Genomic DNA, 26,235 nt, shown 5'->3' on the forward strand with positions numbered 1-26,235 from the left:
CATGTTTTATGCTGTGGCTGTAACAGAGACTAGCATTTACCACAAAAAGTTCATTGACTTTTGTATGTTGGTTAAGTCAAATTCCTTGATAAACTACAAATTGTTTTTCTATTAATTGTTAAATTATACATCTGTTGACTGCACGACTGCACGGAATCAAAAACCAAAATGATCACATTATGGTTTTAGGCAGGATCAAGCATTAATATTTTTACCAATAAGTTATTAGTGCTAAGTCTTCTAATGATATTTGAAATTGAACATTTTTATTGTAAGTATAAAAACAATTTTTTTGTTGTGGAAAGTTTGGGAAACAAACCACCACCACCACCATCACCACCACCACCAACAACAACAAAAACAAACACAGAAAAGATAACAGAAATTGCCTTAATTCTTTCTCACTGCTAATTACTTCTAACATTTTGTGTATATACACAGAAATTTATTCTTAATTAATACAGTTGCAGTGTGCCTTCTGTTTCCACACACTTCAAAATCGTGATTTTTAAACGGTAATGTTAGAATTCATATACATTATGCATTCAATGGAAGCCATTCAGGGTTGGGAGGTGGCTCAAGGGTAAAGCACTTGCCTTGTGAGTTCAAATTTCCAAAGTCTATGAGCCAAGCACAGTGGCTTGTATGTTCAATCTCAGCACGACTACAGTGAGATGAGAGGCAGAAAAAAGAATTTCTGGAAGCTCATAGAAAAGCTGGCCTGGAATACACAGTGTTGATGTACAAAGAGATCCTGGATGGAACAAGGTGGAAGGCAAGTACTAACACCCAGGGTTGTCCTCTATACTGGCTGGCTTTGTGAGTTAAGCTGGAGTTATCACAGAGAAAGGAGCCTCCCTTAAGGAAATGCCTCCATTAGATCCAACTGTAAGGCATTTTCTCAATTAGCAATCAAGGGGGGAGGGCCCAGCCCACTGTGGGTAGTGCCATCCCTGGGCTGGTGGTCCTGGGTTCTATAAGAAAGCAAGCCGAGCAAGCCAGGGGAAGCAAGCCAGTAAGTAACATCCCTCCATGGCCCCTGCATCAGCTCCTCCTTCCTGACCTGCTTGAGTTCCTGTCCTGATTTCCTTTAGTGATAAACAGCAATGTGGAAGTGTAGCTGAACAAACCCTTTCCTTTCCAACTTGCTTCTTGGTCATGATGTTTTATGCAGAGTACAAACCCTGACTAAGACATCCTCTGACCCCCATGTGCACACCATAACACAGGTGTACACCCTGCTCGCTTGCTTATTTATTTATTTATTTATTTATTTATTTATTCATTCATCCAATCATTTATTCACTTTATATCTCTATTGTGGGCCCCCTCTCCTCCCAGTTCCCTCTTCCCATGACCCCTCCCCTTTACCTCTGAGAAGAGAGAGATTATTCTCTGGGTACCAACTCACCCTGGCACCTCAAGTCACTGCAGGACTAGTCATATGCTCTCCCACTAAGTCCAGACAAGGCAGACCAGATAGGGGAACAGGATCCATAGGCAGGCAACAGAGTCAGGGTAAGTCCCCACGGCAGTTGTTGGGGGACCAGCATGAAGACCAAGCTGTACATCTGCTAGGAATGTGCAGAGGGCCTAGGTCCAGTCCTTGTATGCTCTTTGGTTGGTAGTTCAGTCTCTGAGAACCCCTAAGGGTCTAGGTTAGTTGACTCTCTGTTGATCTTGTCAAGTCCCTATCCCCTCTAGGGGTTGCCACTGCATTCACTTCTGTCTGTCTCACATAAGGCACCTGTATATCTAGGATGGCAGTAACAAATTGTAGCTGTGAACAGTGTCTTAATCCCAGCACTTATGATGCAGAGGCATGCAGATTTCTGAGTTCAAGACCAGCACAGTCTACAAAGTGAGTTCTAGGACAAGTAGGACTGTTTCACAGAGAAATCTTATCTCAAAAAAAAAAACCTAAATAAATATTCCATATTTTATGTCGATGTCAACAATATACATATTAAACTAACATTTTGAATTATTTTCTTTAAACACCACTATGGTAGTAAAATCAAGCAGTTTGGGTTTTTGTTAACTTATATTTGAAGAAGTAAAAAGAGCAAGAACCTGGAAGCCGTCCCTGAAGTGGTGGCCCAGAGGAGCATGGCTTACAGGCTCACTCTGGATTCCTGCTTTGAGAACCTGCCCTAGTTTCCTTTGAGAATGAGATGGATGTACACCAGCTATGACAGGAGGACATGTTTGTCCCTGCAGGTTCCCTCTCCTACACTGTCCTGTCTCTGACTGTCAAGTGTTCTGCTGTAGAAATGTGCCCTACAGAGGGACAGAGCCTGGCTAGGAACAGGTGTCCTGGGAAGACTGAAGGTGGTTATTACACTTACCCAGCAGTCACATTTGCAAGTTTCCTGACAGATGAAAAAGATGGCAGTGTGCCTATGTTAGTCATGCTTCTGAGAAGGTGAATTGGGAGATCTAAAGCTATCTCCAATTGCAATCAGAACTGGGTCTGATTTGTGAAAGAACTTTGACTCTTGGGCAGTGTGTCAGTCTATAACCTTCAGTTTTGCTCCAAAGACCACCTTTCCCAGAGCTTCATGAATCCCCAGCCACAATCTCTAGACTTTGTATTTCTCCTTCATTTACTCCAGAGATGAGAAGCTTCCCCTGTGAGGAATAGCCTTTCACTTCCTAGCTTCTTCCTTTGTATTTGTTTTCTGTTCTAAATAGCTTTATGCCATAATTAACAAGAGAAAGTGCAAACATAGGGCTGTACTTTGGGTCCAACTGGTCCAACTGGTAGTTGGCAAAACCCAGAGAGCAGAGGATGTTCCTAAAGCCATGAGTGGTGCCAAAGCCAGCCCAGAGAGTAAAGGACACTGGCAGCCTTGTCCTCAGTGTTTGCGAGCTGTGTGTTACCCTGTGTTTGCATCAGATAAGCAAGGGTAGCCTCAGAAACTGCAGTGTGGGACTCAGGGGTGACCAGACAGCTAAGCAGAGAACAGTGCAGCAGCTTGGAGCGGTGGCTGCTCTTTCCTAATCCTCCAGAGATCCTCCACATCATGCAATTACAAGCCTCGAAAGGGCCCAAACTGGTTTTCAGTCTTATAGAGCAACAAGTTCATCAAAGGATAGGAATTTCCAGTGGAGCAGGTTGCTCTGCTGCAGCTCAATAGAGTCCAGAGCAAAAAATTATAGATAAAAATTGGCTTATGAAGAAATTTCTCTTAAAGAATTGCATTAGGAATGAAGTAAGGATGTATAAACGTCCCATCATGGCGCCTAAGAGAGGCTTGCCAGTTTTAATTTCTGCTATACAAATTCATTTGTCTGGGTATACTTCGCTGCCATCCTCAATGATACAATTGCCCAACAGCTCAAGGCAAGGCACGACTGAATCATGAAGGGTAGTTCTGAAATTTTCTAAGTATGTGAAGTCCACACTTACTGCCACGAAATAAAATCCAAGTGCAGAACATGAAAACCACTCTGGCTAGCTTATGTTCACACACACACGAGTTGGGCCATGGGATAAGAAATAATTTGTTTTCCCTTGAGAATGCTGCAAGGCTCATTTGTCTGTGATCAGGGAACCCTGCTTATTTTTAGTGCAGAAATTTCTCCTTTCAGATGATACTCATTGAAGAGATAAGAAACCAGAGATGCTGCCTCTTGACTCTTTTGACCAGATCCCATCTTATATATAGCTGCTCAGAAGAAATAGTAATTCAACACACACACACACACACACACACACACACACACGTGTGTGTGTGTGTATGTATACATATATATATAATGTGTCTACATGTATATATATAGTGTGTGTACACGTGTATATATATAGTGTGTTCATGCATATATATAGATTATATTTTATATATATGCTTAAAAAGAAAAAAGAAAAATACCTTCTGTACCAGTTGAATATGTTTTATATGTCCTCCCCAAAGAGAACTGCAATACCAGGAATTCTATCAGAAGTTGTAGGTCCATGCCCAAGGTTTTCTCGTAAAGTCTCAACAGGTTAAAGAAAAAAAATCGCAGACTCACACACATAAATCGGCATCACAGATTAGCTCCTTAAGTATAAGGAAATACACAGGCAGATGCCAACTTGCGTTCTTACTCAAGATGAGATGGTAATCTGAGGCCCTGCTTCCTCTTCTGCAGTCAGTTGGAAATGGAGCATCGTGGGTACTGCCTTCAACTCCAGTCATCTGCATGTGTCCCAGCACGTGATTTCTGGGAAGAGCTGGTGTGGCCTCCCAGGTGCCAGCTGTTGCTTAGAAAGCTTCTTACTAATTTTACAATCAGTGCATTGCCAGTGGGAAGTTATAGGAAATTACCAAGCACTAACCAATATGTGTCACATGAAACCTATGTTAGCCCCCTAAAAAGTCAAGTTGAATTATTAATCTCATGAAATTAATTTATCAAGCAGATCTTCGCAAAATGGCTAAAATCTCACTTTAATAAATCATTTTGTAAATATTTGAGACCATGAAGAGTTAAAGAAATGCAATATTTCATTTTATAAAAGAAAATGAAGATATAATTGCAAGGGATTTTAAGCAGCATGGTCAGAACAATTCCTGAAAAGCAGTCAGTGGCCGAATACATTTGGCTTTTAGATGATTGTACTTTACAAGGATTTGTGAGAAGTAGACAGAACTTTTACAGTTGTTTAAAATAAGGGGAGAGAGGATTAGTGTGTTTGTTACAAAAACAAATGGCTGAAAAGAGCTATTCTAAAGCTTTTAATCAAATACACTGAGCTCTTACCCACACACTTCTGAGTAGGGTGCATTCAGCTATGTCTGTTGTCAACACAGAAATCATGGTCACTGGGGCAGAGGTTCATCACGATGTTTTACTTTTACTTCATAGTTCTTGATAATGTTCCTAAGAAAATGAAGACTGTAAACAAGCTTTATCCCTGAGCAAAAACAGCGTTCTTACTCCTCATTCTCTTTATTGTTTATTGGAGCTCAGTGTGGGGGATGTATTAATTTTCTACTGCTGCTGTAACAAATTATTAGATGCTTGGGACCTCAAAAGCCATAGCACTGTGTCCCAGAGCTCTGTAGTTAATCTGACATGGATTCCCAGAACTGTAGCCAGTGTGTCCAGGGGTCCACGTTATCGCTTTATTTCCTATGTGCTGTGACCAAAGCAAGTGGTATTCTCGTCAATAAGCTGTTACCCTCAAGCTCTTCTGGGTAACCAAGGGTCTATAAGTCATTGGGGGGATTCTGGGACATGCCATCCCAACAACTCAAAGGGAAGTTCCCTTTGAGGAGTATCCTCCCCTTGCCCTTCATGTATGAAGCTCTCTCTCTCTCTCTCTCTCTCTCTCTCTCTCTCTCTCTCTCTCTCTCTCTCTCTCTCTCTCCACTTCCTGTGCACCGTGTTCCCACCCCTCTTCCCACAAGCCACCCCTTCCACTCTCCTGTCTCTCCATGGCTTCTTTCTAGTTACAGATACTTACCAGCATTTCATGTTAAACTCACAAATGTAAAGATTTGAAGGTGGCATCCTCATATAAGATGAAAGATACAGCATTTGCCTTTCAGGGCCTGGGCCATCTCACTTGGTATAAATTTTCCCAGTTCTGAGTTCAATTATAAATTTACCTGAAAATTTAGTAGCTTCCTTTCTCTGTATAGCTTGATAAAATTTCATCATGTACATTGAGCATTTTCACTGTACGTTCATCAACTGATGGGCATCTCAGCTGTTTTCATCCCCCTGCTGTGAAAAGGAGAACAGCAATGAACATGGATAAGAGGGTGTCTGCCTCTGTAACAGGATATTGAGTGCTTTGGGTATATACCCAGGGTTGGTACAGCCGAGTTATAAGGCAGATGCATTCACAGAATTTTGAAGAATCTTCACACTTATTTCCAAGGTGTCTACATCTGTTTCTATCCCCACCAGCGGTAAAGAGGGTCCCTTTTTTTTCCTGGAACCCTCACTAGATGCATCTGTTGCCAATTCTTTTCTCTTTTTTTGTTATGCACTTTTTAATTCAGTATGTTTTTACTTACATTTTAGATGTTATCCCTTTCCCTGGTTTCCTGTCCATAAACCCCCTATCCATCTCCCCTCCCCCTGCTTCTATGAGGATGTTTCCACCTACCCCTTCCCACCTCCCTGTCCTGACATTCCCCTACACTGGGGCATTGAGCTTTGGCAGGACAAAGGGTTCTACCATTTATTTTCATACCTTCACTGTCTGTGGAGGGGAAATCACATCGTATTTTATTCTGCTACATTTTATTTGCTATCCTGCAAACTCTTCAGGGATAAAGATATATGTTCTCATCAGCTCTCTGTTGACTATCTGTGGATGGGACCCATGAATGATTTCAGTAATCCAGGTCCATTCGCTAGCAACAGAAGGTCCTTCAATGCTTTGTAGGCCTACAGCATTCTAATGCCAGTTCATAATTATTCAGTGCTACAAAATGAATGCTGTCCTGTGAGATGCCTGGGCGTTTGATTCTGGGTTGTAGGAAATGTGTTATGTCTTGCTTTTAGATTTCAATCATTGTCACATATTTCAGTCAAGTAGTTTTTTTCTAAATTAGCTAATAATTTTCCATTGTTTAAAAAAGATAATTATATTAGCCAGCTGCTCACTGCCAATGATAATTTTATAGTCTAAAATAGGGTCCAACACACACTATTCTTAAAACAATTCTATAAGCAAAACTTCTCTACAGAATTATAAAAGTAAGAGTAGAAAGAAAAGAATGACTGAAAGGTTCTCTGTGTATTCTAGATATTAATCTGCTATGAGACGTATAGCTGCAAAGATTCCTCTCACCCCTTTGATCTTTTCCTTCACCATGCCGATGTCTTTAAGCTCAAACAAATTTATTTTTTAATCTAAAACACTGTAACACCCAAAGATACTCTGATTTGATGCCTGCCAGGGGAGATGGTTGGAGAACAGTACAAATCTTTTTTCATAAGAAAGCAATCCTGTTTCTAGGAGAAAGAGCAGAACTGTTTGTGCAATAAAAACCCTGTGATTCCTAACACTGTAGTCTCAAGTCTGAGTTGAGGTGTTTTAAGACAGTCCTGTAGGTCTTACGGGGGTGTGACAAGACACACAGAATCAGAGCCAAGTCTACACTGCAGTACTAAAGACAGCTCAGGACTGCACATCTAGATAGATGGGACTTACTCACTGAGTCATTACACATGCAACAACAGCCTTATATTTTTGCTGTATATTTTTTTTTACAACCTCTACATTTTGTGACATGACCTCATATAGGGTCACAACTCCACAGTTTAAGATGCTACACCTTAAATGACAAATGTGTATTTCCATGGTTCTGGAGACTGGGAATTGCAAGGTACAATTGCTTCTCGAGTCAGTTCCCCACAAAAAGCAGTTTTCTATCTTGTAGATGGTCATCTTTAGGCTGTATCTGCACAGCCAGGACAAAGATTTGCTATCTCTTACTCTCCTTATAAAGACTCTAATCTCATCTCGAGGGCTACATCCTCTGGTCTCATCTAAATTGAGTGTCTTAGTTAGGGTTTTACTGCTGTGAACAGACACTATGACCAAGCCAATTCTTATAAGGACAGCATTTAACTGGGACTGGATAACAGATTCAGAGGTTCAGTCCATTATCTTCAAGGCAGGAGGAACATGGCAGCATCCAGGCAGGCATGATGCAGGAGGAGCTGAGAGTTCTACATCTTCATCTGAAGGAGAATACTGGCTTTCAGATAGCTAGGATGAGGATCTTAAAGCCCACACCCACAGTGACAAACCTACTCCAACAAGGCCACACCTCCTAATGAAGCCATGCCCTGGGCCAGGCATATACAAACCATCACACTGAGTTGCCCCAGCTCTGACACCATCACAGTGGGTAGAGCTTCAGACATAAGCTCTAGAGAACACAAGCTTCACTGCACAGCAAGACCAGCCTCAGTGACTGTTACTGTTCCAACTCAAATGCATGAGGAAGGGTCTTGATTAGATGAGACTATGGCCCCACAAGTTTAAAGTAAAAATTCTTTAAAAGAATGTTTTTCAAAAGTGACAATTTTAATAATGTTTTGTTTAAGACATATTATTCATAATGCTATCCAGTACCTGTGTGCTAGCCTTGTGTGCTGGCTGATTTTGTCAGCCTGACATAGGTTAAAATCATCTGTTAAGAGGAAATCCCAATTTAGAAAATGCCTTCATAAGTCTGGGCTGTAGGTAAGCAAGCCATAGAGCATTTTCTTAATTAGTGATTGATGTAAGAGGAGTCCCCAGCCATTGAGTTATCCCTGGGCTGGTGGTCCTGAGTTCCAGAAGAAAGCAGGCAGAGCAAGGCATGGTGAGCAAGCCAGTAAGCAGCATGGCCATGTGTGTGTGTACGTGTGTGTGTGTATGTGTGTGTACATGTGTATGTATGCATGTATGTATGTATGCACACACATGTGCGTGTTGTATGTATGATGTGTATATATGGATGTTAGCTTATGTTGCCACAGTTCAGAGGTGGAGGTCAGAATTCTCTGCATCAGCTCTTACCTCTAGGTTCTGTCCCTCTTTATGTCCCTATCCCAATTTCCTTCAATGATGGACTATGAGGTGGAAGTGTAAGCCAAATAAACCTCCCCCACCCAACTTGCTTTTGGTCGTGGTGTCTTACCGAAGCATTAGTAACTCTAAGACACTTTGTGGGAACATGACTAATAGTCACATAGGTCTAGAAAGTGAAGCTCCTGTCTTTGCTTATGTTCATAAATTGGTGTCTGGGTCATTCCTGTCTCTCACTGTCATGGAAACAACAGTCAGGGATAACAATGCACACACTTCTGCTCAGAAAGACCCAACCATGTGCTTAGTGCTACTGGGGTGAAGACATAAAGACAGACTACATTCTTCATGCTTGCACCAGGATTCATACCCATTTCCACTGGGTTACCCTTGCGCCACCTCTCAGTAACATTTCTGGTGACCACGGTTCCTCATTTACAATGTTGTGTGGGTTTAAAGTGCTTCTCCCTCCACTGTTGCTGTTCTTCTGATGATTTTGAACATCTAATGATTTTGAACATCTTTTTATATGCTTAAGACCTATTTTGTTTTTCTTTACATGAAAGAAACAGATATTTACCCACGTATACCTATTATATGCCACACGTATGACACATGGTATTGCATTAATATATATACCCTATATTATAGTCCTTCAAATATAAACACTTGCCAAATATTTGCCTGCTATCTGCTAAATAGTCTAGACTTTAGACCCTGGGACTACACTAGATGGGGAATAGCACCAAATACCCACTATTCTGGAGTTTGTTTTACCATGGAAATGGAGACACCCACACCCACACACAAAGAGATGAAAAATAAAGTAGCTTGTATGATGAAGTTTTTTATCTATGTGAAAAATTTTATATCTACTTCATACGAATATGTTTTGCCTAAATGTATGTATGTGCACCGTGTGTGTGTGTGTGTATGTGTGTATGTGTGTGTGTGTATGTGTGTGTGTTACCTTCAGAGACCAGAGAAGAAGACATTCGATCCTCTGGAACTGGAGTTACAGATAGTTGTGAGCTGCCATGTGTGCACTGCTGAGTACCAAGCTCAAGTCTTCTGGAAGAGCATCCAGCGTTCTCAACCTCTGAGCCATCTCTGCAACCACACAACTTGTAGTTTTAATAAACTTACGTTTGAATTTGGCTGAGCCATTTCACATCACTAAATTATGGTTTTTGAAATTGTAAAAGGGAAGTGGTAATGGTCCCAGCCCTTATATCTACTAAACGTGTATGAATATCTCCCCACAGTACCCATACTAGAGAAACAAAACCCACTGATGGGAATCATAATAATGTGGTTGATTTTCCCCCTTTCTTCTACATCTTTATTCAACAATAGATTACACTTAGAATTACTGGAATTTATACTTAGTGTGTCCTCACGTCATTATTGCTGAAGTAGTAGGTCTCATTTGGGTGCCAGCCTACCTGGTGAATTTGGCTAATTTTGAGATGTGTTATATTCAGGCTTTTTAAATTTCAAAAGCCAAGAAACTATAGCCCACTTTTTTTTTTTAAAGAAAACAAGACTATTTCCTGTCAAATCTCCCAAAATGTGGGGAAATCCATAGAACAGGCTCAACTCAGAGCAGCAATATGTTACAGTGTCTGGATCAACACTCAGAGAGCAGCAGTGAGCTCATGAAAACACAGTCTGCGCCGGGTGGGCTCTTGCTCTGCAGAGATGTGCGTGACCTTGTCAAGCTTTGCCAACAACTCTTTGCGCTTCTTCCATAGATAATGATGCTGAAAATGATCTTCAATCAGATGTCAGTAGAGCAATGCAAGACGCAGATGGGAAAGGAGAAGGAGTGCAATTCCTTCCTAATCGCCGTTCGCCTGGCTTCGCTGAACCAGATCTTGGATCCCTGGGTTTATCTGCTGCTAAGAAAGATCCTTCTTCGAAAGTTCTGCCAGGTAGCAAACGCTGTCTCCAGCTGCTCTAGTGACCAACAGAAAGGGCAGGCCATCTCCTTGTCTAATGAAGTAGTACAGCCAGGGCCATGAAAGAGAACAGAGCCAATGAGCTTAGACACAGCTTTTGCAGCCAATGTCTCTAACCCTTATGGACCGAGGCATCTCTGGTATGCTGCTGTTTATGTGGTGGAGTGGAATTTTTGATATAAAGCTAGATGGTCTGAGGAACATAGATAATCCTTTCTGTGCCAAAGTCCAGAAATACAAACAAAGGAAAATCTGTTAATAACAGTCTAGCATTTTGAGTCTCTGCCAGTGTTAGCTGAATATGGGGTTATTTATGTGATGAAACACTGATAAACGACCTTGAGGTGCTTGGGGGGTAAGGGTGGTTGCTTTCCCAGCACATTGTGTGGGGAGTTGGGGGTGTAAACCCGTGGGCAGGAGATGAGGCCACAGCAATTTGTCTTGTCTGAGGACATTGGTCATGTTCTCTTTCACCATCGTCTCTGTTACTTTTCTGACACTCTTTTTCTATTCAAAATTTAAAGCATCTAATTGGGTTTTTAAAAAAAATGTATAATGTATCCACATATTTATTATCTTGATGTTATTCAGATACTGTTCAATAGATTATCAGCTCATAGCCTTACAAAACTTAACTTTGGTTGGGTTGGTATGGAAGTTTATTCTTTAATTAAAAAGATATAACTCCACTTGGCTGCAAGTAAGACAGTGTATGTCTACCCATTGTTTTGGAATGTTCTTTCCTTTGAATACATTTTGCATTCTTAGAAGCCTGGAGGAAAGTCCTAACTGATCTATGAGAGTCATGAACCATATTTCAGAATGCTTCCTGAAGGCTGGATTGGGAACTGAGGGTTAGTCCCGTTCCCAGTGTTCTCTGGTCTTTGAAGACCAGCTCTTATTCTAGAACAAATAGAAACTTAGAAACTAAATAAAGATTTACCATAGTCTGGCTTCCTTGTAAGACAGGAGTATTAATGATGACTTTTCAGCCTTTTCCCTGCCCTTGGGCTAGCACTCTCTCTCACCTCAGCTCTGTGGCCAGGCTTGCTTTTCACCCAGCTTACAAACAAGTGCACAGGCTTGACACTTTGGTTTGATGTCTCCTTGTCTCACAGGTAGATTACAAGCAGAAGCTTTGGGATTCAAGGGCTTAAAAGTTACCCCACAAACATTGTGTTCCTTCAGGACCCCCTGAGATACTGTCTTTATTCTTTGGCACCCTCCTTTCTGCAAGTTCATTAATAATTAATGTGAAGGTTCTGATGTATAATTTATTGCTTCCTAGTTTCTTCAAAGCTGAAGATTTCTGTCTGCTTCTTATATAATGGCATTTTCTTATGATTAGTACCAGTTTGGATGAGGTTGACTGTAACTGTCACGTTGTGTCTGTTAGATTAATTGTGCTCACTGGCCTAGGACAGTTCGGCTAATCAATCTAAATAATCAGGTCAAACCAAGTCAGAATTTTTTTTCTTTTCTTTTTTTTCTGAGCTGGGGACCGAACCCAGGGCCTTGCACTTGCTAGGCAAGCGCTCTACCACTGAGCTAAATCCCCAACCCCCCAAGTCAGAATTTAAAGGCTGATGGAGGCACTGTCACCATCCAGAGTGTCTCCATAATTCGGATGTGAAAATAAAGACAAGAATAAACCTATACTAACCCTGTTATAAAAAACTCCCTTTCATATGCTTTATAGAGTATAGGATAAAACTCTCCTCCCCCAATGCTTAAATGACCTTATAACAAAGAGGCTTTGCTTCGGAGGGGTTCTGAGCCCTCCCGTGATCCGGTAAAAATACAACTGGGTTTGAGTGGTGTAATTTTGTTACTTCTTCCCACACCCACTCTAGCATCTGGAATATAGGACTTTCCAATAAACATCGTTCAATGAATGAGTGAATGAGATTCTGCCAACACTTCTGCTTTTGACACATTTTTTTTTCAGATCACCCAACTTGTAAATCAGATGACTTCTTATTTAGTGGAGTAAACAGAGATCTGCCTTTAGAGGCATTGGCTGTGCTGTTTTCCAGCAGGGTGTCATTTCTGTTAATAATCTAAAGGATATAGTTCCAACTGGTCAAGGGAGTCACTCTGAAAAGAACATCAGTTCTCATCAAGGTTTAAACTTATCCTAGGCTACGAAATCAGTTCCTGTCCAGGGATTATGTGGTAGGAGTGAATGGATGGCTACTTTTGAACAAACTTTAAAGGAGGCAGCAAGGGAAGAAATTGTGAGTTGTGTTACCCGAAAAGCCATTGGGGAGTTCAGGAAAACTTGATGAGAAGTAAAAGTCCCCAAAGTCTCAGTGTTGGATGGCGAGCATTCAGGGGTGTGCCAGCCAGGCAACACAGAGACATCTCAGAGAACATCTCAGAAAACAATCACAGCAACAAAACAGTGCAATTTATCAAATTTGCCTAATGCCGTATACTCAGGCATTTTAAATAAACATTTAATCTCAACAGGCTTAAACTATTCTGAAATGAAAGGCGTATATTTTTTGCATAATTCTTCTTTATTTCATAAAAGATCTCCTGACAAAGTTACCGAAAACTATACAATGTCCCATAAGTTAATGGTGAGACTTAAAACTCACAGGCAGGCCGCAAAGTGGTGGCACCTTGGCAGCATCCTGGTGCTTGAAGATTTGAAATCCATTGATTATTTAATCAACAGTTCTCACAGTTTTATTGATTGGAGGTCCCAAATTAGTGACTGGCTTTCAGGTTTTCCCAGCATAAAAAATGATTCAATTATTCAATAGCTCCTTTGGGCTGAGATCAAACCAGCAATGGAGGTATAGCTCTTCTAAATTCATTGTCAAGTGTGTTGCCAGTTAACTACAAAAGCACTCTGAAGCTGCACATGATATAGGGAAGAGTGTTAAGCCACCAGCAAAGCGTTTGTTGCTGCAAATACTGGAATAGCTTAACTAGAATAATTAAAATGTGTTTTATCCACCCAGCCTTAGACTGCGACACAGTATCACAGATCCTTATTTGATGTTTGTTTTGTGATATTTTTAAAATTAAAACATGTCAAAATTGAAATATACATAAATGTCTAAAAATTGTGCATCTCTGATTAAGACGAGAGATGTGTTTTCTGTGTTGTAACAAAGTGCTGATAGGCGTTAAGCTACTGCTGACATTTTCACAGTATTATGTATGAACGTATTACAAAATTCAAAAGTCAACCCAGGGAAGTAGTTGGTATTAGCCAATGAAGCACAAACCAGAGAATTAAGTAAACCTTTTATGAACCATGCTTTACGATCACTAAGGTAAAGACCATGTGATACCATGTGAACATTTAACTCTCAGCATTACAGCGTGATACCATAAGGAGAGAGCATTCTCTGCAAAGACAGTTCCACCGTGTACATCATGATGGCTACCTGTCTGAGTTCCACTGAGACAAAGAATATTATTTTCAGAGCTTCTCACCTGCCAGCTGTGTGTCCTAAACTTTAAATAGCCTGTGGGCTGGCTTTCTACACCCACCTTTGAAACTGATTTACCCCCACTACCTTCCTCACCCCGCCCGCCTGTCCTCTCAGAGAAAACAGAGAACAGAAATATTTGTTGTTGACTAGGCTTGCATTGTTCGTTTCTAGTCAGCCTCAATGGAGCAATTTTATTATGAAGGAAAGAAAGAAATCTCCCAGAAAAAAATCAAAACAAATCATGCTTTTTGAGTATTTTGGAGAATTCCACATCAGTGTCCCCTTTTGATTGTGAATCTCTGGATTCTTGTGTGAAGTGCTTTAGATTTAAAGTATATGTATCTTTTAAAGTCAGCAGGTTTTGGGACAGTGTATATAGCCAAGCACCAAAACTGAGCAGCCATTTGAAAATAATTTCCTTGTGTAGTTAGTTTTCAGATTCTGGAGAAAAAAAAAATCAGTGTTTATTGAGAAGCTAGGGGAGACTCACGCAATTCAAGGTTCTTGGTGTTTTAGAAAGGACGGCTATGTGCGTGTACACTGGATGAGGTGGAGAACATGGTAGGGAAGACTGTGTCCACTGCAACCTGTTTAAATCCCTGGTCCTCTAAGACAGAACTCAGAAGCAGAGGCAGGGAGGGGCCTCATTTAACTGGAGATACTACTTACCAGGGAGACAAACAGTGTGGGGTTCGTTTTCATAAAAGAAATGGTAAATACACATTCACTTAGATAATAACACACACACACACACACACACACGCACAGAGAGAGAGAGAGAGAGAGAGAGAGAGAGAGAGAGAGAGAGAGAGAGAGAGAGAGAAAGAGAGAGAGAGAGAGAGAGGGAGAGAGACACTTAATCTATTGTCACATTAATTACTGTAGGCTGCTCACAGCTAACAGACAGGAACCCCACCCTCTGGGGTGAGGTACTAGCTGCACCTGCACTTTAAGCCCCACTCAGTTGCTCAGAGCAGGAAGTCCTCTACCTCTCCTGCTCACTGCTTTGTCCCCACTTGCTTGGCCATGTAGGAAAGTGTGTTTTTGCCGTCTCGTGTAAAGCTTTGTGGGTATTTCTTTGCAGTGTATTTAAATATAACTGCCATGTGTTCTATAGGCTGATACTCAATACTGTGTAGTCAAAGAATGAATGTATAAGATGTGCATCAGAATTCTGATGGCATCCGAGGACAGCTTCTCTGTGTATGTAATAAATGTCTGTTATTTATGTCGTCTGTCAATGAAAAATAAAGCAAATGATATGAAATGTCCCTGTTTTTATTTCCCGATCTCAGGAATGTTTTCTTGTTGGGGATATTTTGCTCACAATGGTATTAAGCGTCTTGCTGACCTCCTACTTGCTGCACTTGGTCAAATAAAAGCCCCGTGTCTAGCAACAGCCCTGTCCTGTTTGGAACAACTGTACTGTTTCGATTCTGACTCTGTAACCCCATGCAGGAAGTCACTGATTCTCTCCACTGTGGAGAGCCTCTTGGTCTGCATTTTCAGCATGCTGCCTCTCTCCAGATTGCTGTTTTTAATGCAAAACCCCATTCATACATTAAACTTTTTCCTTGCTCTTGTGGATTCTGGTGTAATCTACCACTGGTGCCTGAGCTATCAGAGACCTTTGACCATCAGGCCCCAGTGTTGGATTCTTGTGGTGGTGATGGCCAGGCTCCACCCCTCCCCTGCTCTGCAAATCCAGACATATTAAAACTAGTGCGCTGAGCTTACCTGCCTTCCTCCTAAGAAAAGGCTTCTAGGACAAAGTCTCTTTTCTTTTCCTCTCCCATGGGAGTTGTAAGGCCAGGATCACGTTCTTAATTATGCACAACTTCAGGGAAAGTCATTGTAGCCAGAGTGGGTATGTCTGACTAGAAATCCCCGCCACAGTGATGGGAAACCTGCGGGCTGTGGCGTGCGATGCCCCTGTGTTTGTGTCCTGAGCAGGCAGAGTCAATTGTTCTTCATGACCTGGTGCTTGCTGATAGCTGCTGGGTGAATGCAGTGCAGCTGACACAGGCGTGGAGTCCAAGCCAGTTCCTCAGCTCTGTTCTTCTCTCTGCAACTTTGTGTACCGGGTTCTACCTCTGTCTGGTAGGAGATAAAACATCAGGATTCGTTTTTTTAAACCTGGAGCTTTGTGAGACCCAGTGAAATGACTGAGCAGTCAAGGTATCTGCTGCTAAGCTTAATAACCTGGGTTGGGTCCTGGAGATTCACATAATAGAGAGAGGAACCAAGTCTAGGAGGGTATCCTCAGACCTCTACATGCAGCCCTGGTACATATATACACTCACACAGACAGGCAGAAGGACAGACAGATAGACAGACACAGACACATACACACACAGAGGGGTACGTATAAGCACACACACACACACACACACAGATAGGCACACACAGACACATGCACATACAGACACTCACATACAGACATACATAGAAACACACACAGATACACACAGACACATACACAATAAATAACATGCACTTATTATTTGAACTTACAATCTAATGCACTTACAATCACACAGAAACATATACACATACAGAGATACACACATAGACATACATATAAACACGTAAACACAGAGACACATACATATACAAGCATACACAAACAGATGCATACATACAAAGACACTATCACATACACACCGAACAAATAATGTGTAGTTTACACTTTGCATTTAAAATCCAGTGCACTTACAATCACACACACACACACACACACACACACACACACACACACACATATATACATTCACACAGACACACAGGCTAAACAGATAATCTGTAGTTCATACATTGCACTTACAATCTAGTGCACTTACAATCACATAAAGACATAAACACAGATAAACACAGGCATAGACACATAAACACAGACACATACACAAAGACATTATCACACACACTAAACAAATAGTATGCAGTTCACACTTCACACTTCCAATCTACTGCACTTATAATCACACACAAACATATGCACAGACACATACTTTGCATTTACAATACAGTAGGAGAAAGGGAGTCAATTCCATCAGAGCTACAAAATCACAGGGTTATGGGTGGCACTGTGAATCGATGGGTGATATTTTATTGTGTTTTGGAGAAAGGAAACTACTAACCTGGACGGAGGACATTAGAAGACCTTTCACCTCACTTCTCCAGAACCTCACAGCTTTCTAATTACTCTTACGGCTGACCTAACCTTCCATCCACCTCTCTCTTACTCTTGAGCAGAAGTGACCAGCTACTCTTCTTGGCACTGCAAATACACTTGGAGATAGATATAGATATAGATGGTATAGATGATAGCTATAGAATAAATGGTATAGATGATAGATAAAGATATAGATATCTGATATAGATATAGATGGTATAGATGATAGGTATAGATATAGATATGTAATATATGATATATGACATAGATATAGATGTATAGATGATAGGTATAGCTATAGATATAGATGTATAGATGATAGATATATGATATGTGATATAGATTAGATGGCATAAATGATATATAGATATATGATATAGATATAAATGGTATAGATGATAGATATAGATGGTATAAATGATAGATGTTAAGTGATATATGATATAGATATAGACAGTATAGATGATAGGTATAGATATAGGTATAGATGGTATAGATGATAGATATAGATATGATACTTGATATTTGATATATGATATAGATATAGATGGTATAGATGATAGGGGTTTAGATATAGACGGTAAAGATGATAGAGATAAAGATAGATACAGCATCTTAGCCTTTACTCACTGTATGCCAGGAATATGTCCTAAATGAGGACAAGAAAAATTGTCTCAGACTTTGACAGGTAGACATGTTGGTCCGCAAACATGTGATTTCAGAAAAGGGGCCACAAATGCAGGTGGGTCTGTGTCATTGATGTCAGGCCTGGAATGTGTGTGTGTGGCTACAGAGTGCAGCACTACCATGACAATAATGCCTGGGTCACAGTGGCCTGACCAGCTTCTGTAAGCTCATAAGCCTATTCATAGAAGGGGAGGTGCACTCTCTCAGGAGTATTCTCTTTCTACTGACGCCCCGACATCTATTCTGGTGTCTCTACGAGGGATTGCTAATGGGAGTCTCTTTCTGTGTTTTAATTCTCTGTAATTAAGGACACATTCCCTGGCAGGTGCCTTGTAGAGCTTTTCTTTAAAGGGTCTTTCATCTTCCTGGTGTGTGTGAGAGATGACCATAGAACATGCATTTCCTCCTCAGATGATTGTATCATAGCCAGTGGATATTGAGGAAATATCTCAGGATGAACCTACCAGGCTGGATTCCTTAGACACAGAGTTGTTTACCAAATGCTTTAATAGTATGTTTGATCCCCTTCTTGTGCACAGTGCCTAGACCTCTCTCTCTGTGATGTGTCAGATAAAGCACAGCTCTCACCCTTACCACCTACCACCACCAAGTTCATCTAGGACTCCCTCGGGAGTTGGTGGACACAGGTTAGGGACTCTTACTGACTTTCTTCATGGGTCAGAAATTGAGTAAGTCTTTCATTTAAAAAAAATGCTGAAAGCTGAAGACATAACTAAGTCTATGTGTTTACTTCCCAGTAAACAGCCACACTCCTTGACATCTCCCTTCAGACCTATGGGAACAGATAGGATATGTGACAGGGTAAGGTGACTTCACCACACTACTGTCACTTTAAAAACTGTCATTGCATGATGGCAAGACATAATGTGACCCAACCTAGTGATAAGGAATGGTCATTTCTCACTCTAAACAGGACAGGAACAAAATACAGAACCTTGTGCTTTCTGGGCAATTGCTGCACTAAATAGGTATTCCCCGAAACAACTCTTTTTTCCCCTATTTTTTATTTATATGTTTGTCTGTTTAGTTGATTTGTTGGTTGGTTTTGGTTTCTCTATGTGGCCCTGGCTGTCCTGGAACTATCTTTGTAGACCAGGCTGGTCTTGAGCTGAGATCCACCTGCCTCTCCCTCTTGAGAGCTGGGATTAAAGGTGTGTGCCACCACACTCAGTCCATCTAAAACAAGTTTTTAAAGCAAAAGTTACCCAACGACTCATTTGTCTTAACAGAAAGAGGATTGTTTTGCTTCTCTTTGTGCTGAGCCAGCAAGAGGAGACTTAAAATTATATTCAGAGTTTAGAAGAAACACAGCCCGAACTCTGAGTGCCGTCCACATACAAACAAGCTAATGATTAGAATGTGACACAAATCTATCCCTAGTTCTGCATGAGCTCAGACTGCATTGCTATTTAAAATGCAGATGGCAGCCAGGTATGGTCATTCATGCTTTTAATCCCAGCATTCAGGAAGCCGAGGCAGGCAGATTTCTATAAAGCCAGCCTGGTCTACAGAGCAAGTTCTAGGACAGCTGGGCCTACACAGAGAAACCCTGTCTTAAAAAGGAAAAAAGAAACAAAGATGAAAAATGCAGATGGCAGTGATGACCCAGCTGACCCAACCTTTGCACAGGAGTGCACGGCACACACCCTTGCACGGTGTGCTGTTGCCTTCAAAAGGAGGTGCACCGTGGTTTATGGTCTGAGTTTCTCTGGGGGAAGGATGGAGTGCTTTGTGAAATTGATCTCTGCCTTGCTCTCTGCTTCCTCAATGAAGATGGACATGAAACCTTAGAGCCTTCAAAAAATCCATAAATTAGAACTTGCTTTCTAATGTGGAAGTAGGCTGCATGTGACACGTGTGTAGACTTGCACTGCTGTGGGAGTATCTTTACAACATCACATGGGGATTCTCAAAGGGTCAGTGGTTTGGGGAAGATTCACCAAGACTTCACTTTTGGAGAAAAGGGATTGCCTATTGTCACCTAGTTCTGCTATTTACTGGCCATTGAAAGCTTTTCCCTAACATTGCAATTTTCAAAACTATGGAGACAAAAGTAATTCTTGCTGAAAATAATTGTTGAAATGTTAATATATGGCCAAGAACGATTAATAGCTTAAGTGCTGTACATTCCTAATTAGGGCTGGCTTATCAACAGCTTTGCCTGTGCCAGCTGATATTCCTGATACAATCTGTAGGTAATTAATAATTTAAACTATTATTACTTATTCTTCGAACAAAGTCATTTCACAAAAATGCTTTCTAAGTTCTTGCTAGAAGAAGTAAAAGAGGGAGTCCTCTATGCTGGACAAGGAGTTAGGATATCAAGTGCAGAAGCCAGGCTGGCTAGTTTCTAGTTAGTTATTTGTTCTTGATAAATCAACAGATTTTTTTTTCTGAACTTAGATTTCCAGCCAACCTAAGATTCTTAGGGCAAGCGAACTCCAAAAGTCTCAACATGCTATTCTGGAGTTTGCTATTATTATGCCATTCTTGTTCATTAGCAGAACACCATCAGGAAACTAACTTGGCTGTTCCCATCTTGAGCTATCCAGACAGCTTCTGCCTCAGTATTAGGCACCCACACTGTCATTGGGTACACTCAAGCACTCTTAGCAGGCTGGTCCCTGACCCAGATGGGACACATGATTTACAAAGAATGCTTCATTTCTTTTGGTCTTATTTGTGAAATATGGGCTTGATACATATGTGCACCACCTTCACACTGAAAAAATTAAGAGCTTCTTGGTCTCTTTTATAACTCAACTGTGTAGTTTTTCTAAACAAGTTTTTTTTCTTAAAATTTTATTTTTTGGTGAAAATATATATTTAAAAAAAAACAGAGAAAAGGGGGGATGTTGTATGATAAATGTGATCAAAGTTCTTGATGTACCTGAGATTATGTTTCTAAAGCCCTTCACTATGTGCAATGAATGTGCCAATAAAGTGTTGTTTTAAAAAGTCAAATAATGCCAAAGACTCATCATACCTCCACACTGCTAGGAGATGGCTTCTCTCTCGGCCTCTGTCTTGGCATATTTTCATTAGCATGTTTCTAACTAATGTGTATGTTGCTTGCCTTGTTCCACCATTACTGAACACTGCATGCTGACCTTGGCTCTCTACGCCTTTATTTCCTCTTTGTAGGTAGAAAACAATTTTAATGCTTTCTCCTGCCTTTATTGGACTCCCTGCTCTGTAGACTCAGACCCACGCCTTAAGTTTTAGATTACTCCTCATTTTGATGGATTAGTAGAATGTGTCAAGAGCCAAACCCTCAACTGGGCACGGTGATGTACGGCACTTGGGTGGTAGATAGACTCGACGTTGAAACCCGTATTGACCGTGAGACTCGGTCACAAAACACAACCCAGATGAACAGAATTTAGGATTTCTGGGTATCTTTAAGTGAATGTGAGCAAACCCGAGATGAGAACAACCAACAGCGTAGACTTCATTTCATGATGTCCTTATTCACCGGGCTCACAGATCCTGTGCCTGCACCGCAAGGTAGGTCTTGTCATCAAAATTTGTTGAGGAGGACTCAGAGGCTCATGAGAGGTAAATCTCCAACCATGTCTGTTATACAGAATGTGAGCCAGGCTGGGCTTCACACCTGTTCTCAGCTTAAGTATCACATAATCCCTGACCGAAGAATTATAGCTGTAGGCATTTTCTGAAGCTCCAAGTTCACCTCTGAAGGCGCCACAGAGGCTCTGCCTAAGGAAGACTTCGGTGCTACTGAGACTGAGACATTTTGAGAGGCAGACCCATCTTCAGCAGCTACAAGGAGCCAGCTTTCTCAATAGGATTGCTTAGACCAGAAAACAAGCTTCTCATCAAAACTTGGTATTAACCATATGTCTAATCTGTGCGTGTGCTCAGTGCTGCAAACAGCCAGGCTCTTCCTTGTTAGATGAGTGAACAGTGGAGGGGAGATGGCTTGGAGGTGGCGAGCGGTTGGCAGAAGTGGCAGACACTTCCTGCCCAGGCCTGTGGGTTTTGCAGAAGCTAAAAGCTTGTTACAATGTGGTTTATTCAAGATCACATCTCCCAGCCCCTTAAGTTTTTTACTTCTCCAGTTTTTTAGCATGAGAGCGGCGTTCAGAAAAGCTGAAAAGCAAAGGGGTTTGCCTCTCATTTACAAAGGGACTCGGGAAAACCTGTAGCCCAGTCGGCAGGAAATTGTCCCTTCTGCCTGATCTTGAAACTTGCTCTACCCTCTCTTTGCAAGATGCAGTTTTGGGTGCAGACTGTTTTGTTGTTGTTGTTTGTTTGTTTGTTTTGGGTTTGTTTTTGTTTTGAGAAACAAATAATTCCTCTCTCTTTTTGGTTTTCCTTCTCCCGTTGCTTAACAGGGAGAATCTACTTCGTGCTAGTCTTTTAATCTCTAGTTTTCTCTCCTCAGTGCAAAGCTCTTCCTTCCCCTGCTCTGACCGACTAGAACAGTTAAAAAAAAAATTCTCCACTGTTTTCAACATCTCCAACCTCAAATTCTGCTCTTGTTGCTAAGTGAATTCTAAAGGCAGTCCACCCAAAGTGCTACTGAGTTGAAAATTGGTGCATACTGGAATCTATATTTGATCTCATTTTTAATGATATCTTGAGTATTTCAATATACATGCAGTCCTCAGGCATCTTGGAACCAGGTGAAGTTTCTTCAGAACAGCTTCAACACATTTCTTATTTATTTAAAATTTTGCTTTTACTAGCCTAGAGTTAATTAAACTAAATTAAATGAGTTGCACAGGGAAAATGAGTGATGATTTCCCTGTGCTGGCCAGCTTCTACAAAGCTCACATTGGGTATGGCATCCAGAAGTCTTCATAATAGTTATCAGTGATTATGTGATTTTGAAATTATATAATAATTGATGGGCCTCATCTCATGAGGACATGGTTAAATAATTGAAGTAGCAAGGAAAGACCGTATCTCTTGGTTTCCTTGCAGAAAGGACAGTACTCTGTCTCTCTGAATAAAGGCCCACTAAGAGTTAATATTGTTCCCATTTTCCCAGCACAACCTTTGGGGAGAGAATATCCTAGAGACAAGAGCAAGCAGAATGCCAACTTGATTGGTGGGAAAGTGTTTGGAAGGGAAGTGTCTCAGCCAGAGAAACTTCAGGGCTATGGGAACATGTGTCTGGGGATCCAGATGTGAGTATTTGAAAGAAACTGTGTAAGAGCTCGTAAACATTTGTATGAAGAAGTGAGATGTTTGCATCTACCTTACAGGGCAGCTGTGATGGTTAAAGAAAATAATGTAAGTCTTACAAAATAGAGAGGGGGCACCCATCTGGAGGGAGAATTGCTGAAGTAGCCACAGTGCATGAAGTGACAGCTGCAGTGGTACTAACCTGAGAGATCCATCATACCACATGGCCATGTGGAGAGAGAGAGACTTCCTGACTCCAGGGCTCGTGGCTTGCCCCATGTCATGTTGCATTTGAGAGCATGGAGCATAAAAATTAGCTCTGTTAATTTACTCATTGGCTGATCTTAATCAAGTTAACATCATCTTTTCAAATCTTGAGGTTATCTATAAGTGGATGTAAAAATTTTATATAAGGAAACATTTTTTATAAGCATTTCATGAAATAATGCCAGCATAAGCACTTTGTTGTTTCAGTTTTGTAAATTGTTAACATTGAAGAAAGGCTTAGAAGACAAGTGGTCCAGTTTTCAAAGGCTAAGTGTATTCACCAGTGTATAAAATTTGCCCCATCATCCCACTCAGGGTAAGAGAGGAAGGGTGTGGACTAGCTCCATAGGAAGTAGGAGAAATTATAGGAAACGGCAAAATAAGCATATCTGACAGCTTTGTTTTGTTCTATTTTACTTGTTTATTTACTATTGCTGTGTACCCCAGGCTGACTTGGAACTGGGGACCCTCCTACCTCAGCCTCCCAGGTGCTGGGATTACAAGTATGTACCACCATGCTTAGTTTATAATTAAAGTTTAAATCTGTCTTTGTGAGATAAGGGACCGTGTAGCTTCTCTCAAGCTTCTCTAACTCCAAAGAGGTCTTAGAGAAGTGCCTGTATCAGCTTCCTTCTGCAGAGCTCAGGCTGGCCGTGCTCACCTGAGACACATCAATGTGAACCTTTCTCAGCATCAGCTGGTACAGACTGGCATGGCGTGCCTGTCACTTCACTGCCTTCCTCGGCCAAGGGGCACTAGATCCATGAATCCTAGTTTATAGGGATTGTGAGTATTTCGGAGAGGCAAATCTCTGGCACACAGGCCAACACTAAACATCACGAGGAGTCAGGTGTATTTTTGTCACCATTATTTCATGTATAAAATCACCAACAGACCTATCAAGACCCGGGCAAAGAAATATTTTGTATATACATAAGATCATTTTTATGTGCTTTTAGTCATGGAGTAATTAGCAGACAGAACTATCAATGAAGTTTTTGGAACATATTGCATTTGAGAAAAACATGAGGTCATTGAATGTGTTTGACTGGGATAGAAACAATCACATTTCTCCTTGCATTTGGATTCTCAGCAATCCTTTGGTCCTGAAGGCCCCATTTCTGCCGTGGTTTTGATACTATACAGGGAAGGGATATGTGTGGGGGATATTTGATTTGTGTATGTTTGGATTACCAATTGAATACATGATTATTTGGTTTCTTCAGTCTCCACATATCTATACAGAACATTGTTAATATGGGGCTCCATCCCTGGGAACTAAACTTTGCCATCACACATTCCAGATTTAAGATTACATCACACAATCCAAGTTTGAGATTACATCACACATTCCAGATTTAAGATTACATCACGCATTCCAGACCTCAGATTACTGGATTCTTTAAGACAGTCTCGGTTTTTTATGAATTTTATCTAGAGCATTAATATTTTCACCAAAATATAAACAGCCCTTTATTTAATTTTCCTCACAATTACACTATATATTCAAGTGTGAATGGAGAAAAGCAGAGAGCAGAGGAAAATTACAAGAGGCCACTCAGAATGAGCCATCACCGTCCCTTGAAAAGCTGGTGTTTGAAAGTCTCTCCTTGAGCCTGATGGAGCCAAGATGGAGTATCTGTGTATTAAAGAATCACATAGAATCAGGTGTGTTTCAATACTGTGAAAGGTGGAAAGTAGCTACAGAGAGATCTCCAATTGATGTCTACAGAGAGAGAGAGAAAGAGAGAGAGAGAGAGAGAGAGAGAGAGAGAGAGAGAGAGAGAGAGGGCAAGCAGATGTGGCCCAAGATAAAAGTATGTGCTTGAAGACATAGTAAGGTACTTGGCCCCAACTGTGTTCTGCAAATGCTGGGCAACCAGAAGGGAACTCAGAGGGGTGGCAAATGCTCTTAAAGGCTTCTTACTATTCAGGACTCCAGGATTCTATGAAACAAACCAGTTATAGAGGGGCTACCAAATACGAATTGGTGTGAATAAAAAAGATTAGAATTTAGCAGTTGAACTTAGCAGTCCTTTTCCATAACCCTTTTCCCCGAGACACATCTGCTCTATGGGATGCTAAACTCATTGTACCAGGGCCACATCACAAAGGTAGTATAGCATGGTAGCTCTGTCTCAATTAGCCAGTTTGTAGTTTCATACAAAAAGGACAGAAAAAAAAATTTAAAGAGCTGCAGTGATTATTGTCCAGTAGTTAAATGAGAACACCTAGTGGTCAGCAATATCAAGGACAGATTCTCTTCACGGTGAAATGCACATAAGAATATGAACTCAGTCCAACTTAGCTAACTATTTATTCTGATCATTTTTATTTATCTGTGTGATTCATATGGTTAATAGAATAAACCCATTGAGAACACCTCTCTTTTTGCATAGCATTACCAAGTCTGAAGTGTTTTTGTATGAGAGAGAGAGAGAGGGAGGGAGAGAGAGAGAGAGAGACAGAGAGAGAGAGAGAGAGAGAGAGACAGAGAGAGAGACAGAGAGAGAGACAGAGAGAGACAGAGAGAGACAGAGAGAGACAGAGAGAGACAGATTTTAAATATAGAAATGAATGAATCATTTGATTTAGGTCTTTGGGGAACTGATACCTACATAATCAGAATGGGTTCTTGGTTGAGGTTTTTGTTTTTGTTTTTGTTTTTGTTTTGAGTCATGGTTTCTCTGTGTAGCCCTAAGTGTCCTGGAATTCTCTCTTTTAGACCAGACTGGCCTCAAGCTCACAAAGATCCACCTGCTTTTGCCTATGAGATTAAAGGTGTGGACCACCATGCTGGGCTTGTCCTTTTTTCCCCCAAAATCAACAATAAAATTGTTCTCTTTCTGTGCTTGTGTAGGTGTGCTTGTGTCCTGGTTCATCTGTGTGGGGTAGACATCCACACCACATGCACTCAGAGACCAGAGGTCGGCCTCAGGTGTTGTCTTCAGATGTCATCCAGTTTAGTTTGGACATAGGGTCTCTCTCACTTGGCTT

At 41.1% G+C, this 26,235-nt stretch overlaps 1 protein-coding gene across 6 annotated transcripts in view; it reads left to right on the forward strand.

Annotated features, from left to right (window-relative positions):
• Nucleotides 1–26,235, forward strand: part of Ptger3 (prostaglandin E receptor 3) — a 144,982-nt gene that overhangs the window by 28,254 nt on the left and 90,493 nt on the right. For 4 of the 6 annotated variants that reach the window (XM_039101758.2, XM_039101754.2, XM_006233535.5 and 1 more), the window contains 1 exon segment: nt 10,282–10,461. In XM_039101758.2, the coding sequence (XP_038957686.1) occupies nt 10,282–10,461 (180 nt within the window). 6 annotated transcript variants of the gene reach the window in all.

The sequence above is a fragment of the Rattus norvegicus genome, chromosome 2 (genome assembly GCF_036323735.1).
Source record: "Rattus norvegicus strain BN/NHsdMcwi chromosome 2, GRCr8, whole genome shotgun sequence".
Taxonomy (NCBI): Eukaryota; Metazoa; Chordata; class Mammalia; order Rodentia; family Muridae; genus Rattus; species Rattus norvegicus.